At 57.2% G+C, this 26,817-nt stretch overlaps 3 protein-coding genes across 5 annotated transcripts; 1 reads left to right on the top strand and 2 right to left on the bottom strand.

Moving 5' to 3' along the window:
* LOC135282699 (carbonic anhydrase 15-like) lies at nt 1-6,906 on the top strand. The gene is made up of 8 exons (XM_064392711.1): nt 1-203; nt 1,823-1,858; nt 3,813-3,983; nt 4,187-4,347; nt 5,015-5,107; nt 5,389-5,455; nt 5,666-5,832; nt 6,482-6,906. Exons 1-8 carry the CDS (start codon nt 137-139, stop codon nt 6,698-6,700), a joined length of 981 nt encoding a protein of 326 aa, XP_064248781.1. The 5' UTR covers nt 1-136; the 3' UTR covers nt 6,701-6,906.
* An 8,613-nt stretch (nt 6,907-15,519) lies between these two features.
* Nucleotides 15,520-26,329, bottom strand: LOC135282729 (immunoglobulin lambda-1 light chain-like). Of its 3 annotated transcripts, XM_064392764.1 has the most exons (6): nt 26,254-26,329; nt 25,991-26,043; nt 25,000-25,297; nt 24,113-24,410; nt 17,505-17,542; nt 15,520-16,007 (listed from the first exon to the last, which is right to left on the bottom strand). In XM_064392764.1, exons 1-6 carry the CDS (start codon nt 26,312-26,314, stop codon nt 15,685-15,687), a joined length of 1,071 nt encoding a protein of 356 aa, XP_064248834.1. In that variant the 5' UTR covers nt 26,315-26,329; the 3' UTR covers nt 15,520-15,684. The 3 variants fall into 3 exon arrangements, with proteins under 3 accessions (XP_064248834.1, XP_064248835.1, XP_064248837.1); XM_064392765.1 differs by lacking the exons at nt 24,113-24,410; nt 25,000-25,297; nt 25,991-26,043; nt 26,254-26,329 and adding exons at nt 20,022-20,313; nt 20,448-20,541; XM_064392767.1 differs by lacking the exons at nt 24,113-24,410; nt 25,000-25,297; nt 25,991-26,043; nt 26,254-26,329 and adding exons at nt 20,025-20,313; nt 20,448-20,541.
* Nucleotides 21,791-24,084, bottom strand: LOC135282853 (uncharacterized). Its single transcript, XM_064393043.1, has 3 exons — nt 22,907-24,084; nt 22,801-22,828; nt 21,791-22,117 (listed from the first exon to the last, which is right to left on the bottom strand). The coding sequence occupies exons 1-3, from the start codon at nt 23,176-23,178 to the stop codon at nt 21,791-21,793; spliced, it is 627 nt and encodes a 208-aa protein (XP_064249113.1). The 5' UTR covers nt 23,179-24,084.
* Nucleotides 26,330-26,817: the final 488 nt, after the last annotated feature.

Here is a 26,817-nt window from a genome sequence, read left to right as displayed (position 1 = left end):
CAGGCTGGAGCCGAGCATCTCCCGGGCTGCGGGCGCTGCCAGCGCTGCCGCCCGCCCCAGCCCAGCGCCGGGCGCACTGCGGAGGGACGGGACGGGACGGGGAGGTGCGGGGGTCCCCCCGCTGCCCCGCGTCGCCATGGGCCCCACCGGGCTCGGCATAACTTTCCTGACGCTGCCCCTCGTCGTGCGAGCGGCCGCGGGAGGTGAGCTGCGCCCGGGGCCGGGGGTCCCGCGGGGGAGAGGGTGGGCAGCGGGGCTGGGGGGCTTGGGGGGCGCCGCTTTTTCCATTCCCGTCCCACGTGTGGAGGGGTGATGCGGGCTGGGGGGTTGGCAGCAGGGACGGGGGGACCTGGTCTGCCCCAGGAGCCCTCTCCTGCCCTCCCCAGCCCCTCCCCGCTGCTGCACGGCCCTGAGCGCTGCCGGCCTCGGGGGTCTCGAGGTGGTGGGGCCAGGGCCCCCTGGGGACAGTGGGGTTTTCGGCTTCAGCCCATCCACCCCACAGACCTGCACGCCGGGAAAAACCGATGAGGACGAAACCTGGGAGCGAACGGGCGGTGCTGTCCCGGGCCGGGCCCGGGTCTCACCTGCATCCGGGCCAGGCCGGGGCGCCGGCGGGACCTTGGCTCCTGCCGGAGGATGCTCGAGGGCTGCTGCGTGCAGGTCTGAGGGTTTCCCGGGAGTTCTGCTCGCCCCTGGACCCCAAGATCCCTGCTCTGGGAACCGTCAGGCTCCTGCCTGCTCTGTCCCACTCGCAGTCCTGCTCTGGGGCTGGTGTCCCGCACCACTGTGGCCAGGCTGTGGATGCGGTGCCGCAGGCTGGGGCCTCGAGCAGCGCAGGTGGAGGCGGGCAGGGCTGCCTTTGTCCTGCTGCTCCGAGGGCTGGCACGAGAGCGTGGCCCGGCTCGCCGGCAGCCGGCCCGCTGGCACGGCCCTTGGCTGTCAGCAGGGACCCTCCCGTGGGCTGTTCGTGCCTCCTGCCGGAGCAGAACGGGAGCTGAGGAGGGCAGGGGTGCCCTGCCCCGCTCCCTCTGCACAGCCCAGTGCCCCGGGTGGGTGTGCAGCCAAGCAGAGCAGGAGCGGGGTGCCAGCTTGCTTGGCATCCCCTCGGTGTCCCTGCACCTGCTTGTGCCAGCTCTTGCCATGGAGCCCGTGGTGCCCAGCGCCACCTGAGCGCTGCCGGGGGCTCGGCAGCCCTGGCTGAGGTGGCCCTGAGTGACGGGGCCCACCAGCATCCCCACAGAGTGGGCTCGGGCCTGCCACTGCCCGCCTGCTGCCACTGCCAGCCCGCGGGGACACCGGGAATGGGGGGACACCGGGCACAGGGGGACACCGGGCACAGGGGGACACCAGGCACAGGGTGACACCAGGCACAGGGTGACACCGGGCACAGGGGGACACCAGGCACAGGGGGACACCGGGCACAGGGGGACACCGGGCACAGGGGGACACCGGGCACGGCTGTGGCTGCTCTCCCCGGCTCCCGCTCGCCCGCGACTGCTGCTGTGGGGTGAGCCTCGGCTCCCCAGGATGGAAAAGGAGGCATGGCCCCATGAGAGCTGGGGAAGGAGCGCAGTGAGCAGAGAGGTTTGGCTGCCTTGGAGCAGCGATACTGAGGGAGGTTTCCCTGTGAAACGTGTGGGGGAGGCAGGGAGGGTGTGAAAACACTAGCACCAAAAATAACCGTGATGAACACAAGTGTTGGCGGGACCCCGGGCTGCACTGGGGGATGTCCTCATTGTCAGGGGGCTGGGCATGGCCGCAGGTGGGTTTGGGAAAGGGTGCCTGTCTCCATCACCTGCCCTGAGCTCTCTTTCTCCCGCAGGGCAGTGGTGTTACGACTCACAGGACCCTCGATGCGGTGAGTGGTGCCAAGCGTGGGTGTGTTGGGGCTGTGCAGGGCTCAGACCCCCGTGTCTCCCCACAGTGCCCAGCTGAGAGCACCCTGGGCAGCATCAGCAAGGCCCAGTGGGGAGAGTGGCATGGAAAATGGTAAATCCCCCCATGGGAATGGTTAGAGAAGCTCCACTTTTGGGGGTGTTGCTGTAGAGACTTCACAAACACCTGAGCCCCTTGGAGCAACTCAGCCCCACCCCTCACTTCAGCCAGCTCCAGGTGCTCCTGGGGCAGCACCAGCTTTCCCCCTTCCACCTGAAGCAGATTAAGTCCAGGTTTTAAAATACTCTATTAGAAACCCCGTGCAGGGTAGGCAGCAAGGGGGCCTGGGGGTCCAGGAGCCCGGCTGAGTAGGGACAGCTCCCTCTGAGCAGGCAGCAGCCCTGCCTGGGTGGGGAGGGAAGCATGGCTGGGGGCACTTTGTCTCAAAACACACAAATACAAATTACAAATAGCTTGTAAAAGGTTAATTAAAGACCATCAAGCATTTAATCAGCTGTTACGGCCCAACTGTTTTATAGCTCTTGGGTTTACATGCCCTGTGGCTCGTGAGCCGGGATTGCTGCGCTCCGCTCATCCCTGTCGGAGCCAGGCTTGGTCTCACCCGGTTTAACGTGGCCAGGCTGGGCTTGGCAGGGCACAGGGGCCGGTGGGAAGCGGCTGGAGCAACGTGGAGCCGGCTGTGTGCCTGCAGCAGAGCCATGTGGAATGCACCCCTTCTTATTGAAGGCACCTGGTAATCTGTGGGGCCACCCAGTGACAGCGGCCAGGAACCTGCTGGGATGGTGGCATGGCCATGCAGCTCCCAGGGCTTCCAGGCAGAAAGTTACCTGAAGTAATGAGAGGAGAACATAAAGGGTAAGGGCTGAGCCAGGGGGCAGGAGGTGGGATACAGCCCACAAGGGTCTGTGGCTTTGTCTGCCCAAGAGGAAGGTAAACGTCAGAGCTGAGCATGGGGCACTGCTGGGGGAACTGTTCCCCAAACGCTGGCTGTAGGCAAAGCCATGATGTGTGTGTGAGAAGAGCCAACAGTGCCTGCTGGGATGTGCTGGGCTCCCCTGGGAATGGAGATGCCCTGGGAGGACAGGGCTGGAGACACTGAGAGAGCTCCTGTTCCCCAGCTGGGACTGAGTCCAGAGACTGGCAGTGCCCAGGGCTGACACCTCTGGGCTGCACCAGGAGCAGTGGGGTGCCGTGGCAGCCACACTGGGGCAGTGAACAGCAGGGTGGCTGGCTGGCTACATCCTACAGCTGTGGGCGGCCACAAGGGTTGCAAGAAGAGATGATGCTGGGGCAATGGGGACAAGCCACATACATGGGTTGGTTGTGTGGTCTGGCTGTGGTGGCAGCCATGGGGACCCTGCTCACAGCCCCCAGCAGCACTGTTGCTTTGCAGTGGGTGCAGCTGGCTGCCAGCCCTGCTGTGTCCTCAACCAGCTCCTGCCATGGTGACCCCCCACCCCAGGAGCAGCTGATCGTGTGGTCACTCTGGAACCTGTGTAGGATCTGGCCCAGGATGAGTTGTGTGGCCAGGTTGCATTGTCACCTGTCACAGCTGGACAGAACCAGTGTGAGTAGGTTGAACTTGCTAAAACCTGGCAACGGGCAGAAGGGGCAGGGAGAAAAGCCTGCCCTTCACCAGCGTCAATGTGGACGCTGCTGCCAGGCTAAATATAGCCCCTGGCCCCTCGAGGAAATCCTGCTGAATTATGGATGAGGCTGCAATAGGCCCCTGCTCATCAATAGGAAGGAAACTTAGCTGGGCAGGAGAGCAGCTCCCATGGGATGCAAGAGAGCACGCCGGGCTGGCAGGGACAGCAGGGCTGGTTGGGGACACAGCCACCCGTGGCCTTGTGTCCCCCTCTGGGGGCAGGGGTGCTTTGGTGGCTGCCCATGGTGCCCCTGCTCCCCCTCTGCAGGGCCCAGCCACTGGAAGGAGCTGAAAGCCACGTGTGGTGGTGACAAGCAGTCCCCTGTGAACATCGACAGGCGCCGGCTGCAGCGGGATGGCGGCCTCGGGGACATCCTCTTCGAGGGTTACGACCAGGCTCCCCCTGGCAAGTGGAGGCTGACAAACAACGGGCACACAGGTGCGTGCTGAAGCCGGGCACCTTCCCCTGTCCCAGTTTCCCAGTCACCACCTGACTGGGGCCTGGCTGTGGCGCCACTCCTGGGTGCTGCAGGATCCCACGCAGATGGATGTCAGTGCTGGGGTGAAGCCGGGGGAGAAGGAGCTGTGCCAGGGCTGCTCCCCCCCGGAGCCTCCCCTCACCCTGTCCTGCTGCCCTTGCAGTGATGCTGAGCCTGGCGGGTGAATCGGCCTCTGAGCACATCAGCATCAGCGGCGGGGGCCTCCCGGGCCGGTACCGCGCGCTGCAGCTCCACTTCCACTGGGGCAGCCCGGCTGGGAATGGCTCCGAGCACACCCTCGATGGGCGCCAGCTCCCCATGGAGGTACGTGAGGAAACGCCCCCAGCACGTTCTGGGTTGCCCAAGCTCTTGGTGAGGTGGAAAGGGGGGATTTCGGGGCACCCCAAGGCTGTCGTGAAGCAGGTGACTGGGCTCTGCGACTCTGCACTGGTGGTGCTGCTCAGCAGTGCTCCTGCACAGGCACCTGGGTGGTGGAAAAGCAGCTGACGTGAGACTCAAGGTGTTTCTTTACCATGCCTGGGCCAGGCTGCTTCGTCCAAGGCACTCAGTGGGGTTTGGGGGGCTCTGTGTCCTGCTGGGACCACACACTGTGGTGAATGCAAGTGAGAGCAAGCAGGAGCGTGCTGTGCTAAGCACATTGGGATCCTTCTGGATGAAAGAGGCTCTGCGCTTCTAAAATATTCATTATCTGCCAGAGGAAAGCAGAATTTATGTTCTGTGTCTGGCAAGCACCTCGGGACTGCTGGCCCTCTTTTGCACACCCTTCAAAGGATGCTTGATGCATTGGGGTGCTTTGATCCTCCAAGCACCCACCCCACAGAAGTGTCAGTAGGACCAGAAGGGCTTTACTGGGAGGGGTTGGCTCAGGGTCATCCCAAGCTGGCTGGAAGGATCCATAGCAGAATGTCCTGCTGCCAGGGTGTTGGCTGGGGGCAGTTGTGCACACCTGCCTCCTCTGTGCTTTCCTCAGATGCACATCGTCCACATGAATGCCAAGTACCAGACACTGGCAGAGGCCAAGGGGCATCCCAATGGGCTGGCTGTCCTCGGCTTCTTCTTCCAGGTGGGTCTGCAGGGGCCCCTAGAAACTGGGTGCTGGTGGTGCAGCTGGGTGAGGGTTGTACGGGTGTCCTGAAGGAGTGGGAAGGGACAGGAAGGCTGGGTCAAGGCCAGGAGAGGCTGGGGAACCCACTGACTGCAAAAGAACCTGGCTGGGAACCCTCCCCACTCCTCTGCAGCAGAGGAGGCTGGCTCTGCCTGTGGTTGCTTGGCGGGACAGGGTGACCCAGCTCTGCCCTGCTCAGGCTCTGTCTGACCTCAACCACTTATTCTCCCCATACACAGGTCTCTGAAACCACTAACACCAACTACAACACCATCGTGGCAGGGCTGAGGAATGTCTCCCATGCTGGTGAGTCACCTCCTCATCAGGGCAGGGCAGGAAAGGGGAGACCTTGCTGTGGGAGGGCAGGGGTGCACCCCAGTGGGCTGGATGGGGGAACCCGCCAGTCTCTGAGCTCATCTGGTCTCATCGCCTGAGGGGAAACTGATGGGGATGGCTCTGCTGTCCCCAGCACATCCCTGGCAGGGGACAGGCTGAGTGGCCCTGTCTTTCCCGCAGGGGACTCTGTGGATTTGGCCTCCACGTTCCGCCTGAGCACGCTGCTGCCGCGCGCCGCCCGGCTCTCGGGCTACTACCGCTACCAGGGCTCCCTGACCACCCCCGACTGCAGCGAGGCCGTCCTCTGGACCGTGTTCGAGGAGCCCGTGCAGCTCGGCCGGGAGCAGGTACGGGAATGCACAGCCCCAGGGCCAGCACCCGCAAGGCGGGATCCCCGGGTGACCTCCCTCCTTGTCCTTCCTGACCCTCGGGCAAGAGCACAGGGAAAGGCATCTCTATAATAATGCTCCTGGCAACTCGGCAATTAATTAATTTTATGAAGGTTAAGTAATGGAGATGTGGCCACCTGCCAGTGGGGAGAAATCCCATCCATACTGCAGTCCTGCCCAGCCTTGGCATTCAGAAACAGGAATGGGAGTGAATCCATTGAAGCTCAGTAGAGGCTCCAAGGAGATGGATGGATGCATGGAAGGAAGGAAGGGGTTCTCCTCTGCTGCTCAAGCACCTCAGTAGATGTATTTTCTTGAGAGAGTCATGGGCCAGCCACTCTCTGAGTGCTAACTGGGGGAACCAAAACACAATTAGCTCCTTTAAAACTCAAGACCTGGTCCTTGTAAGGACCTGCCTCTGTGCTCACCCATGGGTCTGGCTTCAGCAGAGCAGTGGGGCGTGTGGGAGCACACCCCTGGTGTGGGGCCATGCCATGGCTCCTGTGCCATTGGCACTGGGGCAGTCTGAGGTGGGCTGGCAGTGGGCAGGGGCCTGGGGTGCCTGGCAGTGCAGCTGCCCACCCTCCCTCCCTCTCTCCCTGCACAGCTGAAGGCATTTGTCAGCACCCTGCACTTCCCACTCGAGGGATCCACGCTCCTAAAGATGATCAACAACTTCCGCCCGCCGCAGCCCCTCCGCAGCCGGAGGATCTTTGCCTCCCGGGGGGCCACAGCCAGCGGTGGCTCCCTGCACGGGGACCCCCACCAGCTCCTCTCAGCCCTGCTCCTCCTGGCCCTGCTCAGCCTCTTCTCACCAGCCCCGTAGGGGGCTGCGTCTTGTTCATGGGAAATGGGAAACAACAAAAAAAAGCACGTTGAAACCTTGGCTGGGTGAAGGTTTTGTGAACCTGCATCTCTGCAGAGGTGAATCTCTGCAAGCCTGGAGCTGCCCTGGGGTGTCCCTGTGGCTGGGCAGTGGGAGCTGCTGCGAGGGGGATGTTGTGTGACTGCAATAAAGCCAAGGTCCCGTCAGTGGGTTGCTGCTTCTTTTGCTGCTCTGGGTCCCTTCACCATCTGGGGCAGGCGCTTGGCGTGGCACTGTGGGGTCAGTGGGGAGGGACTGGGGCTGGTGTCTGGGTGGCATTCAGGGATATCCCCTGCAGGATGGCACAGAAAGAGGCAAATCCCGGCCCTGGCTCGGGATGCCTGCAGTCCCTGCGCTGCGCTGTTGCTCTCCCCAGGGTTGGGGCTGGCTGTTGGAGGGATGGGAACACAGCACCGGCAGTGCCCTTGTGCAGGACACAGGGATCCTTCCACGGAGCCCATTTTGTGCTGGCAGGAATAGCTGCAGCTGCCGGGCAGGGCTGTGTGAGTGGGGTGGTTCATAATTAATGCGCTGGAGCTCCAGGCATGTTCCCATCTCCTCCTGAATTATGGGTGAAGGGCACAGGCCGTTATCCGGGAGAAGAGGGGGCAGGCTGAGGATTTTCATAATTTCTGGAGGGAACCACTGCCAGTGCCGGGCTCCAGCCCCAGCGGTGACCGCCCCACCCGTGGGTCCTGAGCACCCCCTGAGCATCCCCCGCGTGAAGCTCCTGGGGGAAGCCCTCGCCGCAAGAGGCTGTCGGTGGGCGGAGGGGCCCCGTCGCAGATCCCCGATGCCCACGCCGGGGGGATGCGGCTCTGTGATCCCCGCGGAGCTCGGGGACACGGGGACACGCCGGACACGCGGGGGCGCCGCGGGCACGCGCACGGAGGGGCACCCGCAGCGGCTGGGCTGCCGCCAGGGGGCGCCCTCCGCCCGGCCGCGGGCACCCGCACGGCCCCGACACCGCCCCGTGTGCCCCCTGTGCCCCCGTCCCCATCCCGACACCGCCCCGTGTGCCCCTGTGCCCCTGTGCCCATCCCCACACCGCCCCCTGTGCCCCTGTGCCCATCCCCACACCGCCCCCCGTGCCCCTGTCCCCATCCCCATCCCGTGTGCCTGTGCCTCGTGTCCCTGTGTCCTTTGTTCTTGTATCCCCATCTCTGCCACCTGTGTCATGTGTCCATGTTCTCGTGTCCCTGTCCTGCCATCACTGTCTGTGTCCTCCTGTCCCTGTTCCCCATGTCCTTGGGGCCGTTTCCTTTGTGCCCTTTGGCCCCTGTCCCTGACTCTTGGGCCCCTAGCCCTTAGTCTCCTCATTCACTTTTCCCCTCTGCCCCTGTTCCATATGTTCTTGTCCCCTGTGTCCTCATGCCCCTGTACCCCATATTCTCCTGCTGTTGTCCCTTGTGTGTTCATACAACCATTCCTTGTGTCTCCATGCCCCTGGCCCCTGTGTCCCTGTGCCACTGGCTCGCATGGCCTCTTGCCACTGTCTGCCATGTCCAGATGCCATTGTGTTCTGTGTCTTCATGTCCCTGGCCTCAGTGTTCCTCTGCTCCCTCTGCCCTACCACCCTCTCTGCTGTGCCCTCTCTTCCTCCCATGTCCCATCATGCCCCCCTGTGTTCCCTGTCCCTCTATGTTCCCATGTCCTCTATTCTGCCTGTTCTGTCATGTCCACCCATGTCCCACCATTCCCAGCTGCACTGCCCAGCTCCAGCCCCTTGTTCCCAAAGGCCACAGGGCAGCTGCCCCATGGATATGGCCAGGTCCAGCCCAGGGTGCCCCCAGTCCCAGCTGGTGAGAACGGGGGGCCCAGTTGGCCGTGGTGAGCCCCAAGTGGCTGCAGCCCCCAGCCCACTCCGGTGTCAGGCCAGGCTGTGAGGGGCACCCAGGCAGTGGGACCAGGTACTGCCCAGGGACCATGGAGGGCACAGGCTGTGGCTCCCAAAGGCATCGGGGACCAAAATGCTGGCAGTAGCTCTGGGAGCAGGCACTCCACAGGGTCCCCATCACCTGGGGCACCCATCCTGGCTGGCTGTGGTGTCCCCAGCAGAGGACAGTAGTGACACCAGGCAGGGTCTGGCAGCAGAGACCCTCTGTACAGCTGGACACCAAAACCACCCCAAAGGCTCAGGGCAGCCCTGCTGGGACCCGAAATCTGGGGGAGTACTGTGTCTCTGCTGGGAATGCCAGGCTGCCTGGGAAGGAACAGGGCAGTGCCCCCCTCCCATGAGCCATTGCTGAACTGGGGTTAAACCCCAGCTTTTCCCGCTTTGGCAGTGCTGCTGGGGTGCCACGTGCAGGGAGGTTTGTGCCAAGGCAGCGGAGCGTGGCGGGGCCAGGGCTATTCCTGGCTCCCAGCTGATGTTTGGCCGAAGCGGGCTCTTGGTTTTGGCGGGCTCTTGGTTTTGGCGGGCTGTAATTTTAGCAAGGGCTGTTTCCAGGCTGCGGGGCTGCGGTCAAAACAGCTGCCTGAGGGTGCCTGGCTCAGCTGGGGGGCTGTGGTGTGCATCAGCACCCCTGCCCACAGCCAGCCCGGGGGGTCCGGCCAAAAGTGCCCAAAACATGGCAGAAATGTTTAAACCTGGTGGTTTTTCCCTGCAGTGGCTGTAGAGGAAGAGCAAAGGGCTGTGGCTCTGGTGTGGGCAGCAGCATGAGCACAGGGTGGGGAGCTGTTGGTGAGGGTGTCACTGGCTGGAGCAGGAACCCAGAACCCTTAGGGATGGAAAAGAGATCATATTGTCTGAGATCATAGTGACACTGCCAGCTCCAGCCATGTCCCTGAACACCACATCTACAGGATGCAGGGTCCAGCCCCAGGGTGCACCCAATGTTGTCCTCCACTCCCCACCACACTGTCTGCTCTGCCCACCCTCGCTGTGGAGAGGGAAAAAGGCAAATTTGGCTAAAGTCCTCCCTAACTGGGTGAGCCTAACCCCAGGGCCTGGTGTGGACCCTGGCAGCCACCCCCATCACACCCCTCAGCCACCACTGCCACCACCTTGTTGTCACCACTGCCACCACCTTGTTGTCACCATGCCACCAATGTTCCCTACCTAGAAATTGCTTAACATGAAACTAAAAAGTCCCACCCAGGGAGTCATAACAAGGTCTGCAGTGCAATGACCATGTTTCTCCAGACAGGGAGCACCAGCCCTGCAATCAAATCTTTATCAGCACACCTGACTGGGGATCAGCACCTGTTTACCTCAAATATGAGAGAAAACAAGGGTTTGCTGAGTCCCCAGACCAGGCTGAGGCTCTCCTGGGAATTGCATTTTCCTACCACAATAAAATTGAAATAATAAATATTTTGAAGCAGCTGAAAGGTGTTTATTTTTGAGTCTGTTCAGCTTGTTTACAATCTGCTTACAAGCCCGGGCACTTATCTTTGGGGCTGTTTACTGGGCTCTCCCCCAGGCTCTGGTGTGGTTTCATACACGTCTAAATAACCCCCAGCTAGGGGGTACCTTCCTGCCAGCTGCGTGCCCTGGCAGTTGCTGTTTTGACACAGTTATGCAAATGATTGCTCTCGTCTTCACAAATGGGCTTGAATGCTCAGGTTGTGTTTTCGACCACACCAGCCTGAAACATTTATTTATTTCATTTAATTCTCTTCCAATTGCAGGGCAATAAAACCTGGTCTTGCGCTCTCTGGCTGTCTCCAGCTGGGGCTTTGACCCAGGGCTGCCCAGAGGTGTTTGATCGTATTTTGTCATTCATGACTTGTATTTTATAATTTGTATTTTGTATTTTATTAATTTATAGCAGGTATTTTATCAATTTATAAATTAATTTCCCAGACTTGGGGAAACCTGCCCCATATTTTGTGAACGTGGAGGCTGCCCCTGTACCCTGCAACAGGTCAGACTGAGGGATGACCCCGGAGAAGGGGCTGCCTTGGCAGCAGGCAGAGAGTTTAGTTTAATTCAGTAAATGAGTGAGTAAATTCAGGGTGACCTGACAGCAGGGTAGCAGCAGCAAGCTGCTCAGGCTGGTCCCCCTGTGGTGGTGGCACAGGGAGGCAAGGCCACAGTGTGAGCAGTGTCAGGGTCTCTCCTAGCCCCAAGGCCCACAGGAGTGGGGTCAGTGGTGCCCAGCCCGGGGCTGGATGCACTGGGGTCACTGGGGGAGTGTGTGTGTGTGTGTGCACATATCTGCACATACATGTGCAATGTGTGTGCACACTCGTGTGTGTGCATGCGTACAGCAGCTGGGACATCCCACACCAGGCAAGACCACACTGGCTGCCCTGTCAGGGACCCCCAGGGGACAGGAGGGGTGACCCTGGCCTGGGGACACGTACCATGCTACAGTACAGAGTCTTGGCACAGCCTTGGCACAGCCTTGGCACCAGCCCCAGTGGGTCCCTGATCGGCACTACCCACCCTGCAATTTTGGGCAGCATCATGCCACCCCAATGCCTTTCCCCCATCTCAGGGCTGATGTCCCCCAGAAGGTGATGACCCCCAGGGTGAGAGCCCGGTGAGGCAGGGACACAGAGCTGGCCACCATCTCAGGGCTGAGCCGACTTGGGCCGCGTGGCGCTCGCTTGCCTTCACACGTCAGCACCCACTGGAGACAGTTTCACTTCCTTTTTTGGGGGGCCCTTTTGAATTTCTGATTGGGGGCTGTAGTGGGTGAGGAGTAAATTTAGCCAGGGGATGCCCCACTGCTGCACAGCTGCACGGCGGGGCTGGCGGGGGGGAAACAAGAGCCAGTGCTGTCGTGGCACAATGTGGGCTCTGCACAGCCCTTCCGCAGTCCTTCAGAGAAGAGAGTGGTGTGAGTGCAGTGTCAGGATGGGGTGCAGGAGCCAGCAGCACTCTCCTGGTGCTCGGGGGCTGCAGCCCCCCGACTCAGGGCAGGGGCCATGGGTGTCACCCGGGCTTGGCACAGCTGTAGCACCAAAGCAAGCACACTTGTGCCATCCTCCTACTGCTGTCCCTGTGGGTCTGGCTCTGCCCCACTCCCCCCAGCCTGGGCTGGGGCTATTCTGGGACCCTGCTCTTGCTTTCGAGTTTCAGCCCTGCTGCCTCCAGGAACGCGGCTGTTTGCGTGGCTGCAGCTGCGCTGGGGCAGGCGGGACCCTCCCCTCCTCTCCGGCTGTGCCACGCCGCCCGTGCCTCTCCCCACGAGTGTTTCATCAGCTCCAGGTGCACTCTCTCCACTCCTGCCACGTCCTCACAAAAAGGAGACCCCACCTCCAAATGGTACCAGACGTTGGGGCTTGCCTGGCCTGGGGAAATCACCCAGTGATGTACAATAAAAAAAAGCAGGTCAGGGCTGTTTTTTGGGGCACAAATATGGACAGAGGTGGTCATCATGGAGGGGAGTCAGGGAGGGTTTGGGGACCAGGGCACAGCTTTGTGCTCGAGGTTTTGGCAGTGGTTTAGAGGGGAGAGTTGCAAGAGCTCCTATGGTCCCGCATTCCTTTGCCAACATTCCTGCATCCTTCACTCTGTTCTCAGCTGTGGGACCCCTCCAAGCCCAAGATGTCCAAACCCCCCGGGTTTATCAAAAGGCCCCTGAAAGCATTGCTAAGCCCTCACCTGGGAGTCTCAGCCTGAGAGAGCAGCTCTCACCAAGCCCAAACCCTTCATGGGATCCACTGCTTCTCTTTGCAGCTAATTAAAGCCTTCCCGAAGCATCTCATTTACTAAATTAGATCCCCCTCATTTTAAAATTACTGGCAAGCTGGGAAAATGAGAAAATAAATGACTGTTAAAATTGCAGTGCAGGAGCAGGCAGAGTGAGAGCAGGAGCTGCAGCTGGGGGGGAGGTTTCGGTTCTGCTCAGCACATTTGCTCACCAGACACCCCCAGCGAGGGTGGTGCGGGAGTGGATCCAGACTGCTCTTCCCAGGCACTGCTTCCCTCCCTGCCAGGGGATGGATCAGGCCCTGCATCCCTCTGTGGTTCCCAGCCCAGGCTCTCTGGCCCTGTTGAAGGTTTGTTAAGGGTAAAACTGTGGCTGGGAATTTGCCAAGTTGCAGGCAGCGGGGGAGGATGGGAGCCCTGCAGCGGCCAGGGCCACTGATCTATAATTAATCAGGTTTTTTTCTTGACAGTTGTTGCTCATGGAAAAGATTTAGAAAAATCTTTTAATCAATAATTAGTGAAGCTTCATGCCCCCTGAGCCAGAGACGTGCCTGTGCCCTGCCCACACAGACCTGAGCTGAAGCAAGACCCCAACTCATGCCCCAAATTGAGCCCATTTGGGGCTGGTGTCCTGTGGCCAAGGAATGGGCTTTACTCCGGAAATGTCAAGATGAATCTCAGGACATGGGGAAAGCATTGCCCTGCCTCCCTCCCCCAGTGCCCCTCTCCAGAAATGTGGCATTTCTCAGGGTAAAACCTGGCAGCACAGCTGGGATGGGGGCCCTGTGTTACTGTCATTCACTGCAGCCTCAACCACTGCTAAGGTGATTAACAACGGCTGGAATTGGTAGTGATTGAGACTTGATCTTTGCAGCAGAAAAGAAGTGAGCATCCTCCCTGGCAGCAGGTCTTGGTCTTTGGGGCATTTCTGGCTGGCAGTCTCAGGCAGCAGCTCTCCTGGCAGCACCACAAGGCTGGGGAGGAGATGCCAAAGGCAGGGGTTTGCCAGGGACTAACCTTGCTTGAGCAAGGAAGGGGCCCAGTGGCAGTGAGGAGGAGCTGCTGCCATCTCAGGGCTCACATTCCCAGCAGTGAGCTGGAATGGATGGACGCATGCATGGATGGGGCTGTGCTGCAGGGAGCCTCATCTTCAGCACCACCTGCCACAGCCCAGTACCCCCAGGAGCTGGCCCTGCACCTCTGCCACGGTGGGCCCTCTCTGCTCAGGAAACTCTGTTAAAGGAGCTTATCTTGAAACACAGTGGGACAGATCTCTCCATCACCTGCCCTTGCTTCTTTTCCCTGGCCTGATGCAGGCTGAGCATCCTGCTGCTGGCTCCTTCCTTGAGGCCAGCAGCAGCCCAGGGGTCTGGCCTGCAATGGGTTTGCTCTGTAGCGATGGGATTTGGGATTTCCTGTGAAAACCATGAGCTTGTCACCCTGCACATGGGAAGGGAGATTGTGACTGCCCCCCTGAGCAGGGTGATAGGAAGGGGGGTTTGCCCTGTGCATGGGGCTGTTCCATGGCAAGGCCTCCTCTGCCCAGCTGAGGAGGATAGAGCAGGATTAAAGCAAATGAAGCTGTTTTGGAGCATGAGGTTCCTTTTGGCAGCTCAGGTGGGCTCAGGGCCTGCTGCCATCTCCCTGACAAAAACAAGAGAGAAGGGGCACTGTGCTCTCATATCAATAGAGGCTGGGGCATGAGGGAATTGACAACAGTCCTGCTACAAAGGACTTGGGGCAATCAGTGGATAAGGACCTGGCAATGTGCACCTGCAGCCAAAAAGCCAGACATATCCTGGGCTGCACCAAAGCAGTGAGGGCAGGGGTTTGAGGGAGGGGATTCTCCCCCTGTACTCTGCTCCCACCTGCAGTGCTGTGTCCAGCTCTGGATCCCACAACATAAAAAGGACATGGACCCATTTGGGTTAGTCTAGAGGAGGCCACAAAGATCTCAGAGCACTGGAGCACCTCTGCTATGAGGAAAAGATAGGAGAGTTGGGGCTGCTCAGCCTGGAGAGGAGAAGGCTCTGGCAAGACCTTATAGCAGCCTTTCAGTACTTGAAGGGGGCTTACAGGATGCATCAGCCTTTTAGTAGGCCCTGATGCAACTGGACAAGAGAGAATGTTTCTTAGCTAAAGAAAGGTCAATTTAGGCTAGGTAAAATTAAGAAATTTTTTATTGTGAGAGTGGTGAGGTGTTGAAACAGGTAACTCTGAGGGAAGCTGTGGATGTCCCCTCCCTGGAAAGATTCAAGATCAAGCTGAAAGGGACTCTGAGCAACCTGATCTGGTTAATGTCCCTGTTCATTCCAGGGAGCTTGGACTGGATGACTTTTAAAGGTCCCTTCCAACCCAACCTCATTCTAGGGTTCTATGATTCTGTGTCCCCAGAAGACACTTGCAGGGACATGTGGCAACCCAAAGCCTGGAGCAAGGCATTCCACCAGCACAGCCTGGGCAGGGGGATGTGCTGGGGCCATGCCCCTTTCCCAAGAGGCTGGTGAGGGACACCTCCCCCAGACCTGCACACAGCATGGCTGGGTGCTCCCACCCCCTGTCCTGGAGTGGCTCCTGGCTGCCAGGGGGTGACAACAGCAGAGCACTGGTGCTTTCAGCACAGCATTGGCTGTCAGCCCTTCCATGAGCTGCAGGGAAACTTCTCCAGGGCTCTGCTGGGGATGGGGACAGGGCATGTGACATGCTGGAGTCCCAGTTGTCGTGGCATGGGGTGTGATGGACAGGCTGGTGCTTGTGCTTAACTGGCTACACTGGGACCCCAATTCCAGGAATCAGGGGGGTGACAATGAAAGGGGACAGAGCCAGGCCTGGCGGCAAAGGGACATGGCTGCTGTGCCTCCACCACTGGCCACATGTGCCTGCAAGGCAGCTGGCACCCAGAGGAACACGAACAAGGGCCGAGGATGGCACAGCCCGGGCCATGTGTTCAATGAGTGCATGGGGGCTTAGTGCAGGCTGTGCTCCAGGCTGCTCATTCCCTGTCTTGGCAGTGCCAGGGGGTTTCATTGCGGTCCCCAGGGTCCCCAAAATCTTCGCAGAGCCCCTGCAATATGAGTGTGTGTGTGTACACATGTCAGTGTTCCCACCCCACCCTCCCTGCTGGTGCCAGGCCGCGAGTGGGGAGCGGCGCATTGGAAGGACACAGAGACAGGGATGCTGAGCCAGCGCTAGTTCAGTGTCGGTGTTTATTGTGTGACACTCACAGTGGGGGACAGGAGCAGGGGACGGGCGGACATGGGCAGAGACATCTGCGGCGGGGGAGCCGCTGTTCCCAGAAGTGGGGAGGAGGGAGGGAGCCAGCAGAGGCCGGCGGGGCAGGTTAGTAGCACTCGGATCTGTTCACGGTCTTCTCCACGTTTCCAGCCACGTGCCTGACCTTGCACGAGACAGAATTGTAACTCTGCCACTTGGTGGCCTCCAGCGACAGGTAGCTGCTGGCCATGTACTGGTTGTTGCTCTGCCGCTGGGGCTGGCTGGTCTCCACGCCAGTGCTGATGGTGTTGCCATCACCCACCCACTCCACCGTCACACTGCGTGGGTAGAAGTTCTCCATCAGGCACACCAGGGTGGCTTTGCCCTGTGAGTCTATCTGCTCAGACGATGGCGGGAAGAGGTGGACGGTGGGAGCGACCTGGGGCTGGCCTGTGAGGGATGAGAATGGTACAGGGTGAGAGAGGGCCCTGTCCCCCAGCCCTGCCTGCCCTGCTGGCACTACCCAGAAAGTCCCCACTTTCCCCACAGCCAGAGCTTGTCACTCATAACTGTTATATATTTAAATTTGGGATATATATATATATATATATATATATATATATATATGCATATATGTGTGTCAATACACATATATCTCACATATGCTTGTATATATGTTTTATATACACTTTATGCACATATATGTGCATATATGTATTACATATGATAGATATATACAGCTAATATGCATAATATATATAAAGTGTACAATATACATACATAAGTAGTCCATATCATATGAATAAATATATAATTCTATAAGATGCATTTACACATGAATATTTATACATTTCTGTATCTCATATATATCTAATTTTTAATATATTTATATATTTATATATACACTATATATATATAAATTGAATCTTAATTTTTTTTTGCCATAAAGCCATTTCTTTCCTTTTGCAAGGCATTTTTCCTAAAAAACCCAAAATTTCACAGACAAACCATCCTGTTTTCTGCCCAGTTCTGCTTTCAGACATTTTTTGTCTCTGAAAAACTACTACTAAAAATCACCCAAAGGAAGATGGAAAAAAGATGTTTCTGGTGTGGTTCTGCTGCCTCCTCCAACGTGCAGTGTTTCTATTTCTATCTTCACCTCTATTTCTATCTCTATCTCCATTTGAAAACCAAGATGACTCCATCATTAAATACTTTTTGATGAAGGAATGGTCAAAGAACATTTTTCTTGATCTTAGCCCCCAGTAATTTGGTTCAAATTGGTATTCTTCACCAAATTATTTTAAAAATTACAGACAAAGACAGACAAACGACATTTCTGGCAGCATTTTCAGCCCAATAATCTCCATTTTTGACATGTCTTACCTGGACAATGGGCTCTTTAAGATACTCCTGGAATCTTTTGTCTAAGATTCCAGGGACATTTTAACATGAAGTCAGGATGACTGTGGGCTGCTCAGAGCCGAGGACAGGCTGTCCTTTCACAGCACCTGCACCCCTGGCCATGGGACCCCTCAGAAGAGCCCCTGCCCCTCACCAGGGTGACAGACTTAGTCCTCAGGACTGAGAGTTGAGGACTTAGACTTTAGACTGACAATTTTTTTTGACAAAGATAAAAATCACATATTTTAGGGACCTAAACTTGAGTTTCCTTCCCCCTGAGACCTCAGACACATTTCCTGGACAAATTTTAAGACTTTTCGATTCAGAAAATACGCCCCGATTCTCCGCGGCGCGCACAGAGTCGTCGGAGTCCGCAGGGATGAGACAGAGCCCCCAGGGCCAGGCTTAGTGCCTGGCCCCAAACGGGTGGCAGACCCCAGCCCGGCGCCAAGTCCGAGAAAAAACCCCAAATCACCAAAAATCGACAAAATGTCAAAATTCCGCGGTGGGAAAGGAAAGACCGAGGGGAAGTCGGCGACTCACCTGTCACGGTCAACATCGTCCCGGCCCCGAATACACCACCCAGTGACACAGGGCCATACTAAAACCTCCTGCCTCGTGGCAGAGCAGTCCTGGAGCCCATGGATGTGGGAGGATGGAGAGGATGGTCTGGAAATATCCCAGTGGGTGCAGTGGAATGAAGGTGATGGGATGGAGATGCCACGATGGACGCAGCAGGATGAAGGTGTGGGCACAGCTGTACCTGTGGAGTTTTGGTCGTGGCTGAACTCTTCAGTGCAGCTCCCACCACCAGCAATGGAACTAATAGCTGAAGGTCTCTGCAGGCAACTTATTTGTATTAATATTTACCCTAAATGTATGGAAAGGCAAGAGGTGGAGATGCCTACACAGAGCTGAGATAGCCAAGGAAGGGGTGAGCCAGAATGGGTTTCAGCTAAAACCAATTAACTTCAAATTTCCCTGTGAAGTCTTGGCTGCTTCTTTGAAAAATGTTTTCACAGTGTGGTGCCAATCCCACAGATTGACAGATGAAGTGCTCAGCTTGGACCACTGAATGCCAGCAGCACCAACGTAAATTGAACCCACAGATTTTCAAATGATGTGGTTTGTGCAAGTGGTTCTAGAAAGAGGCAGAGTCAGTGAGCTTCCTGAGTCACAGGAACTCTATAAATAGTTCATTGTAAAACAGGTAACACTTCGAAGATTTTGTGGTTTGAAACACTTTCTCTTTCAGAGGTTTGCTTTGCCTCTGGGAAGGTCTATGCTTTTGTGCAAAGTCTGAAACTATCCAAAAAAAGGAAAAACATCACTGAAATTGTATATGCAAAGCATTTAGTTGAAGCCACTGCCTTCTATTGTGGATGATAATTTTCTGAGCATTTCTCATGCTTCAATGGGGTTTCGGTTTCATTTTGTGGGAGGATAAGAGTGGGACAGTTTTCAGCTCTTCAGTCCTGCGCTCTTTGGAGAGACGCATGGAAGAGGACAGAGGCTGTGCTGTGTAGCAGGGTGCTGCTGAAGGAGCTTTTGGCATTGACACTGGAGCAGGAGATCTTGAAATCTCTCCCAGGCTGGCTGACACCTCGGATGGCTGACTCTGAGATGCTGCCTGCACCAGGGAATGTAGAAAGGGAGAGGGGAAATAAGGGGTGTCAGTCTGTGCCCCAGGACAGCCCTCTCTGACCTGCAGGACAGGATTCCTATGCCAAAAAGTCCTGATGGAACAGAGGGGTCACTGCCCCAAACACAGCCCAAGGCCTGAACTCAAGGTCAGGGCCCCATGAAGAGACCTGGCAGAGCAAGAGGAGGTGGCTGGCAGCAGAATGAGGTGGTGGGGCTGAGGACATGGCAATGCCAGTCACTGCAGAGCCCCAGGGCCTCCTCGTGCACAGCATGGGGCAAGCAGGAGGCATTTCAGAGCCAATGGTCATGGAGGGGGCAGATGAAGCTGCATCAAGCCCACAGGCCTGCTCAGCCCTGAGAAACAGGACAGAGAAACTCCATCTTTAACTCCTTTGTTTCCAGAGGCCTGTAATGTGGTAATGTTCCAGAGGCTCCTGGCACAGCTGGGCTGGGAGGCATCAGCAGGGCCCTGGGAACCAGCCAGGGAGACCAGGAGAATCTTGGCTCTGGAGCACAGAGCTGGATGATATCCCAGGCCTGCAAGTGTTATACAGGCACTTGGACAATGCCCTACATTTTTGTCATCCCTGAAGTGATGTGCAGGCCACGCAGTTGGACTGTGTGATCATTGAAGGCCTCTTCCATCTGAAATGGTCTGTTCAGTTCTATCCTATCTGCTCTCATCCACAAATGACAAGGAGAGGGCTGTAAGGATGGAGCTGTGTCAGTGGGAACATCCACATTCAACACAGGGCAGAAAAAGGCAGGGCTGTGCCAGGGACCTGCCTCACCAAACAGGGACAGCAGAGGCTCCAAACAGGCCCCTGTCATGGCAGGAAGACTTTGTATCCCATCCCCATTGCTCCGTTTCACCGTGGTAACATCATCACTGCCATTTTGGTAGCTACCACGTTAACAGACAGCCTTGTCCTGGGCTTGGGCCCCAGAGATGGTTACTGTGCTCATGGAGCCGGGCTGGCATCTGGAGAATCCCAAAGGGATGTCTGGGGTCCCAAGTCGTTGCAGTAGATCCCAATGACAGGGGCACAGTCAGGAAACTTAGGCTGGTACCAGTCACAGCTGCTGCCATCACTGAAGCAGATGACTTTGATGGCTTGTCCCACGATGCTGATACCGAGCACTGCCTGGATCAGGGAACATGGAGAGGGAGAGGAGGGAGAAAAGAGGATGAGGATCAGCCAGTGACCTGGAGCATGGTCCTCTCTGGTCAGGGGAACAGTGGAAGGACAAATCTGCCTGCAGGCACACACATGGGACACCCTGGGCCATGACAGCATTGCTGAGAGGTCATAACTTCCTCAAATGACAGAGGATGGGCACAGTCTTGGGGCTCCAAGGGTAAGCTGAGGCAGGAGGTTTTTGTACCACTTCCCCTTTGCTCTGTGTCACGGTGCAGCAGTACTGCTGCTGTCATAGCCACCACAGTAATAGACAGCCTCGTCCTCGGCTTGGACCCCAGTGATGGTTAACGTGCCCGAGGAGCCGGACTTGGATCCGGAGAATCGCGAAGGGATGTCCGAGGGTCTCTTGTCATTGTAGTAGATCACAGTGACAGGGGCAGTGCCAGGGACCTTCTGCTGGTACCAGCCATAGCTGTAGCTGCTGCCAGTGCAGGTGATCCTGACGGTGTCTCCGACCTTGGCCGATATCTCGGATGGCTGAGTCAGCGCTGCCTGGACCAGGGAACCTGGAGAGGGAGAGAAGAGAGGGGAGAAGACAGGGGTCAGTCAGTGTCCCAGGTGCACAGGCCTGCCTGGGCAGCAGGACAGGGTCGCTGTGCCCAAAGGCCCAGTGCAGGCACAGCGAGTCTGGCCATGGCACCTGTGCTGTGGGCGAGCACCACGAAGAGAAGAGGGGCCCAGGCCATGGTTCAATCCCACCGGCTCAGCGTCCCCAGAATGATGGGGCTGTGCTGTGGACCCTGACTCCCTTTTAAGCCCCCGCCCGCCGAGGACACGTCCCCTCCATGCAAATCTGAGCCTGCGGTCACGGCCGGATCCTGCCCGCGCCTCTCTCCGCACATCCCTCCCTGCTCCACACCCAGCCCCACCACCCCAGGTGTAGCAGAGCTAGTCCCCAGACACAAAGCAGAGACACCCCCCAGCTCTGAGCCTGAAACCCACAGCATTGACACCCCTGTCCCCACACCAGGCTGAGTGGCTGCAGTGTCTAAGGAGAAGGGAGAGCTGGGTGCTGTGGCATGGGCATACAGGAGTACCTGCAGCTCCCAGTGATAGAACTGGAACAATGCCAAGATCCATCATCCCCCAACTAATTTTTGGAGTTTTTGCCTCCCATGGGAATTCCAGGCCTGTAAAATACCCCCTTGCTCTCCTGCTTTTGTGCCCTGGCTTTTCCTCTAACAGCTGAAATCCACCACTCAAGACCAAGACCTTTGCTCTTCCCAGGCATTCACACCCCAGAACAATGGGAGCAGGCCAGCACTGAGCCAGGTCCAGCAATGCCTCCCCATTAGCTGATCATGAGCCCAGTGTGCTAGTGCTCAGCAGCCAGAGCTGGGGCAGGTCCTGGTCAGTCCTGCTCCAACTCGGGGCACAGGGATCATGGTTGTCTTTGGCAGTCCCAACCCAGACAAAGAGTGGCTGCATCCCAGGAAATTCCCTCTCCCCCAGGACCCTCCCTGTCCCCGACTATGTTGTCCCCAGGGTGCCAAGGGCACCAGGAGCCTGGCTGGCATGGGCAGGGCAGGGCTGCAAGGCTATCTCCCTGTGAGTTGTATGGAGGGGACCTGCTGGAGCACAGCATGTGTCCCATAGCAGGAATTGCCACACAGGCACAGATGCTGCTCCATGCTGTGCCTGGGCAGCTTCAGGCAGCACCCGAGGGTGCCCCACTGGGGCAACAGTGGGCCTGTGTCTCCCTTTTCCTGGTCTGGGAGTTACCATGGCCCTGATCAACACTGGTGTCCCAGCCAGAAGAGTGATAACCTCCTCCTGCTTCTCCTCCTCCTCTGCTTGGACCCAGCCATGGGTATTGTGGCCATGGAGGCAAGTGTGTTTCCAAGTGCTACATATCCCCTCCCGAAGTGCCAGGGAATGAGCAGGGACGTGGAGCTTTAAGGGAGTGCCAGGCTGAGACACCAGGCACAGCCACATTCAGTGCAGGGCAGCAAGGGCAGGGCCATGGTGGGGGCCTGACCCGCATCAAGCAGGCACAGCAGAAACTCCTGACTGATACTTGCAATAGCAGGAGGTTTTTGCATCACTTCCCCAACTGCTGCACATCACGGTGGAAGCACTGCTGCTGCTGTCCTCACCACCACAGAAATAGACAGCCTCGTCCTCGGCTTGGACCCCAGTGATGGTTAACGTGTTCGTGGAGCCGGATGTGGACGCGGAGAATCGCGAAGGGATGTCCGAGGGTCTGCTGTTACCAGCATAGATCACAGTGACAGGGGCAGTGCCAGGGACCTTCTGCTGGTACCAGCCATAAGCATTGTTGCTGCCCCTGCAGCAGATCAAGGTGTTTTGCTGCAGAGACATGGACACTGGGGACAGCTAAGCCAGAGCCATGGGCTGTGGCACAAGCTCTCCATGCCCAGCAAGAGCATCCAGGGCTCCTGGCAAATGCCCACATGCCCAGTCCTGAGCTGTCAGGGCAGCTGCAATGCTGCCAGGCCCTGGGCAGGACTCAGACTGTGGAACAAGTGTGTAGCAAAGGTGTTCTTGGGAAGCTCCACTGGCTGCAGCTCCACTGGCTGCAGGTCCTAACATTGTCCCAGGCTCCTCTGCCCCTCACCTGGGCAGTGAGGATGAGCCCAGGTCAGGGCTTCTGCAGCACCAGCACCCAGCCACTGGGAACATAGTCATATAATCATGGAGTGGTTTGAGTTGGAAGGGACATTAAATACCATCAACACTCCTGCCTTGGGCAGGGACACCTTTCACTAGACCAGGTTGCTCTAAGCCTCATCCAGCCTTGCCTTGAACACTTCCAGGGATGGACTTCCACAAGTTCTCTGGGAAACCATCTTCAGTGCCACATCATACTCAGAGTCACAGCCCTAAGACATGGGAATGGAATGGAATGGAAAGGGAAGGGAATGGAACAGTCCCAAAGCTGGAGAGGTGGTCATGCCTGGTGGAGTGGAATGAGGCACCAAAACCAGCCTTTTTGACACTCAAGATCTCGCTTGTCTGTGGGACAGTGTCACCATGAGATCAGCACTGCTGCTGTTGAATCTACCACAGCAGTAGACAGCCTTGCCCTCAGCTTGAACACCAGTGACACTCTGGAGCCAGACACAAAACCAGAATCACAAAGGAATGTCCGAGGGTCTTACGTCATCCCAGTAGATCACAGTGACAGGGGCAGTGCCAGGGACCTTCTGCTGGTACCAGCCATACTCATTGTGGCTCTCAGAGCATATAGCCCAGACACTTTGTCCCAGGTTGTCTGGCACCAAGGATGACTGACTGTACCAGGGAGCCTGGAGAAGGAGAGGTGAAAGGCAATAAGATGGGGTGAGCCATTGCCCTGGGAGCACATCCCTACCCAGGCAGTATGACAGCCTCCTGTGCCCATGGTCCATGCCACAGTGGGACACACAGACTCAAGACAGAGAGGAAGATTAGAGACCCATGGACCTGGAAGGAGAGCTGGCAGCAGCAGAGCAATAGACCATCACCCTCTTGGGGAAAGGGACCTGGTCGTGGCTACAGAAACCTCTGGGGGAATCAGGGCCCAGCCTGGCCCAGAGCAATGCAGGAGAAGCAGCTTCAGCAGTAGCAGCTGCAGCAGCAGGAGGGAGCCGCCTGAAGCAAAAGGCAACAGGTCTGGAGATGAGGCAGTGGAATTCCTATTATGGGGACAGGGGAAAGAGTCCCCTCCTATGCCTTGTCATGAACATTCATGTCCTTAGGCAGGGGACAGGAACCCGCCTCAACTCCACTATCACGGCTTTGTTTGTCCATGAGAAAAAATGGCTCAAAACCTTCCTCTCCTGACACTGGCTTCTGTGTCTCACTTCCCCATTACTCGTCCTTATCACTACCACTGCTGTCATCACCACCACAGTAATAGACAGCCTCGTCCTCGGCTTGGACCCCAGTGATGGTTAACGTGCCCGTGTAGCTGGACCAGGATCCGGAGAATCGGGAAGGGATTCCCGAGGGTCTGTTGTTGCTGCCATAGATCAGAGTGACAGGGCCCAAGGCACCCCAGCACAGAGGCAGCAGGAGGGGCAGATGGTCATCTGTAGCAGGATGTGATGGGTTGGGGGACAAAGCCATACTGATCTTTGTAGGGACAAGGACAATGACCTTCAAACACGGTGGAGAACAAGAGAACCCCCAGTTCTGTGGGGCAGTGAAAGAAGGACATTTGTAGCCCTTGCTGTACAGAGGGGACAGGAACCTACCCCACAGCCAGCCAAAAGGGAGGATGGCTGAAATATTTTCTTCAGTTTTGGAGTCTGGAAACCCTTGGAATTCTCACTTCCTACTTTTTATTGTCACTATACACCATAGCCACCACTGCTGCTGTCCTGGCCACCACAGTAATAGACAGCCTCGTCCTCGGCTTGGACCCCAGTGATGGTTAACGTGGCCGAGGAGCCGGACTGGGATCCGGAGAATCGCGAAGGGATGCCCGAGGGTCTGTTGGTATTATCGTAGATCACAGTGACAGGGCCAGTGCCAGGGACCTTCTGCTGGTACCAGCCATAGTAGCTGCCACCCCCAGAGCAGGTGATCCTGACTGTGTGTCCAACCTTGGCTGACATTGAGGGTGGCTGAGTCACTGCTGCTGCCTGGACCAGGGAACCTGGAGAGGGGAAGGAGAGAGGGGAGAAGAGGCAGTCAGTGGCACAGGAGCACTGCCCTCCTCAGGCAGGGGAACAGTAATGGGAGAACTCCACCTTCAGGCACACATGTGGGACACCCTGGGTGCAACCCCCACCCTGGGCACTCCTGTGAGATTGCTGTAGCCAGAGCCTGAAACCTCTCCCTCACCACTGCCCCTCAGGGCACTCCTCATCCCAGGGACTGAGGCTGGACAGCCTGGGGACATGGACTGCTGTGGACACCCAGCATCTGGGGCAGTTGGAGACACCCCTGCCCATGGAGCAACAGGAACCACGTCCAAGCCAGCAGTCAGGGACTGCAAGGCAGGGGTTCCCTAGGCAGTGAGAAGGTCTGTGTGGTTATAATGCATGACAAGGTAATGGGAACATCTTCAACACACTACAGACATGAGATAGGATGTGGCATGAGGTCAGAACTGCAGACAAAACCAGGTAAAACAAGAGCCAAAATAGCTGCAGGCAGCAAGGATAGGAACTGCCTCTGCTCTGAAACTCTTCCCCACCAAGGGAAAGGTTCAGCAATCAAGAGGAGTAAAAAAATTACCCCACCATCAACAAGAATCTGAGCAACACTGCTGTCATAGGCACCACAGAAATAGACAGCCTCGTCCTCGGCTTGGACCCCAGTGATGGTTAACGTGCCCGTGGAGCCGGACAAGGATCCGGAGAATCGCGAAGGGATGTCCGAGGGTCTGTTGGTATTATCGTAGATCACAGTGACAGGGCCAGTGCCAGGGACCTTCTGCTGGTACCAGCCATACCAGCTGCTGCTAGCTCCAGAGCAGGTGATCCTGACGGTGTCTCCCACATTGGCTGACATCGAGGATGGCTGAGTCACTGATGCTGCCTGGACCAGGGAACATGGAGAAGGAGAGAAGAGAGGGGAGGAGAGGGGGTCAGTCAGTGTCCCGGGAGAACAGACCTGCCTGTGGACCAAGGTTACAGGGAATGCCACAGTCAGAGGAGAATGAACCCAGACACAGTCACGAGCATATTTGAGGAGTAGAGCCCAGGCCAAGGCATCTCAGCAGAGAGTCAGCTCTGGCAGATGCAGGTGGACATGGTTATCAGTAGCAAGAGGCAGTGAGGTGTGGAACACAGCTACAACATGAGTTTTGTAGAGGGGAGGACAATGGTCCCCAGCCTCCTGTTCAGTAGGACAAAAAATGGTATTCATAGTTATGGTCATGCAGAGGAGACATAATCTGTCCCAGCCCCACATCTACAACTCTGCTTGGCCATGAGAAGGACTGAGAATCTATGTTTTTAATTCTTCTGTCTTTGTCACTTCACCAACATAGCTGCTGCTTTCCCTGCTACCACAGAAATAGACAGCCTCGTCCTCGGCTTGGACCCCAGTGATGGTTAATGTGGCCGTGGTGCCGGAGGCAGAGCCGGAGAATCGCGAAGGGATGCCCGAGGGTCTGCTGCTATCCCGATAGATCACAGTGACAGGGGCAGTGCCAGGGACCTTCTGCTGGAACCAGCCATAATAGTTGCTGCTACCCCCAGTGCAGGTGATCCTGACGGTGTCTCCCACCTTGGCTGACATCTCGGGTGGCTGACTCAGTGATGCTGCCTGGACCAGGAAACCTGGAGAGGGAGAGAAAAGAGGGGAGAAGACAGGTGATCAATCTGCAACCCAGGAACACGGCTTTCCCAGAGCAGAAGGATGTGCACTGCATACAGAAGCCCTGTCCAGGCACAGTGACTTTGGTCATGGCACCTGAGCTGTAGGTGAACACTGTGAGTAGGGGAGGGCCCCAGGCCCATGGTGCAGTCCCACCAGCTCCATGTCCTCACCCTTGGTTGGGCTGTGCTGTGTATCTTGTCTAGCCTTTAAGCCACCACATGTCTGGGCCATGGCTCCTCCATGAAATCAAGACTCTATTCACAAGGCAGGAACCTGCCAGTACATCTTTCCCCAGCTCCCACTCAGCTCCTTCATTAGGAGACTCTTTCCATACCACATTTCAACTGTTGAGGAAAATCTGCCAGATTTATGATGAGTTACACCTGACATGGTGATGGCCAAAGGTCCAGATGGCAGAATAGGGTGTTGGTCCCACCAGTGATCCCTAAAGCCAGGGGCTTCTTGTGCACTGTCAATCCATCCCTGTAAACTGCAGTTCTCAAACCTCAGTCATTCCTCAGAAGCAGCATCCCACATCATCCATGGTCAACAACAACCATCTTTCAGGGGACCTCAGTCCTGACCAGCACTGCTGTCCCAGCCACCACAGTAATAGACAGCCTCGTCCTCGGCTTGGACCCCAGTGATGGTTAACGTGCCCCCAGAGCCGGAGAATTGCGAAGGGATGTCCGAGGGTCTCTTGTCACTGCTGTAGATCACAGTGACAGGGCCAG

This window comes from Passer domesticus, chromosome 17 (assembly GCF_036417665.1).
Source record: "Passer domesticus isolate bPasDom1 chromosome 17, bPasDom1.hap1, whole genome shotgun sequence".
NCBI lineage: Eukaryota > Metazoa > Chordata > Aves > Passeriformes > Passeridae > Passer > Passer domesticus.
Note: the sequence above shows the minus strand (reverse complement) of the source record. Positions and strands in the feature narration are given on the sequence as shown.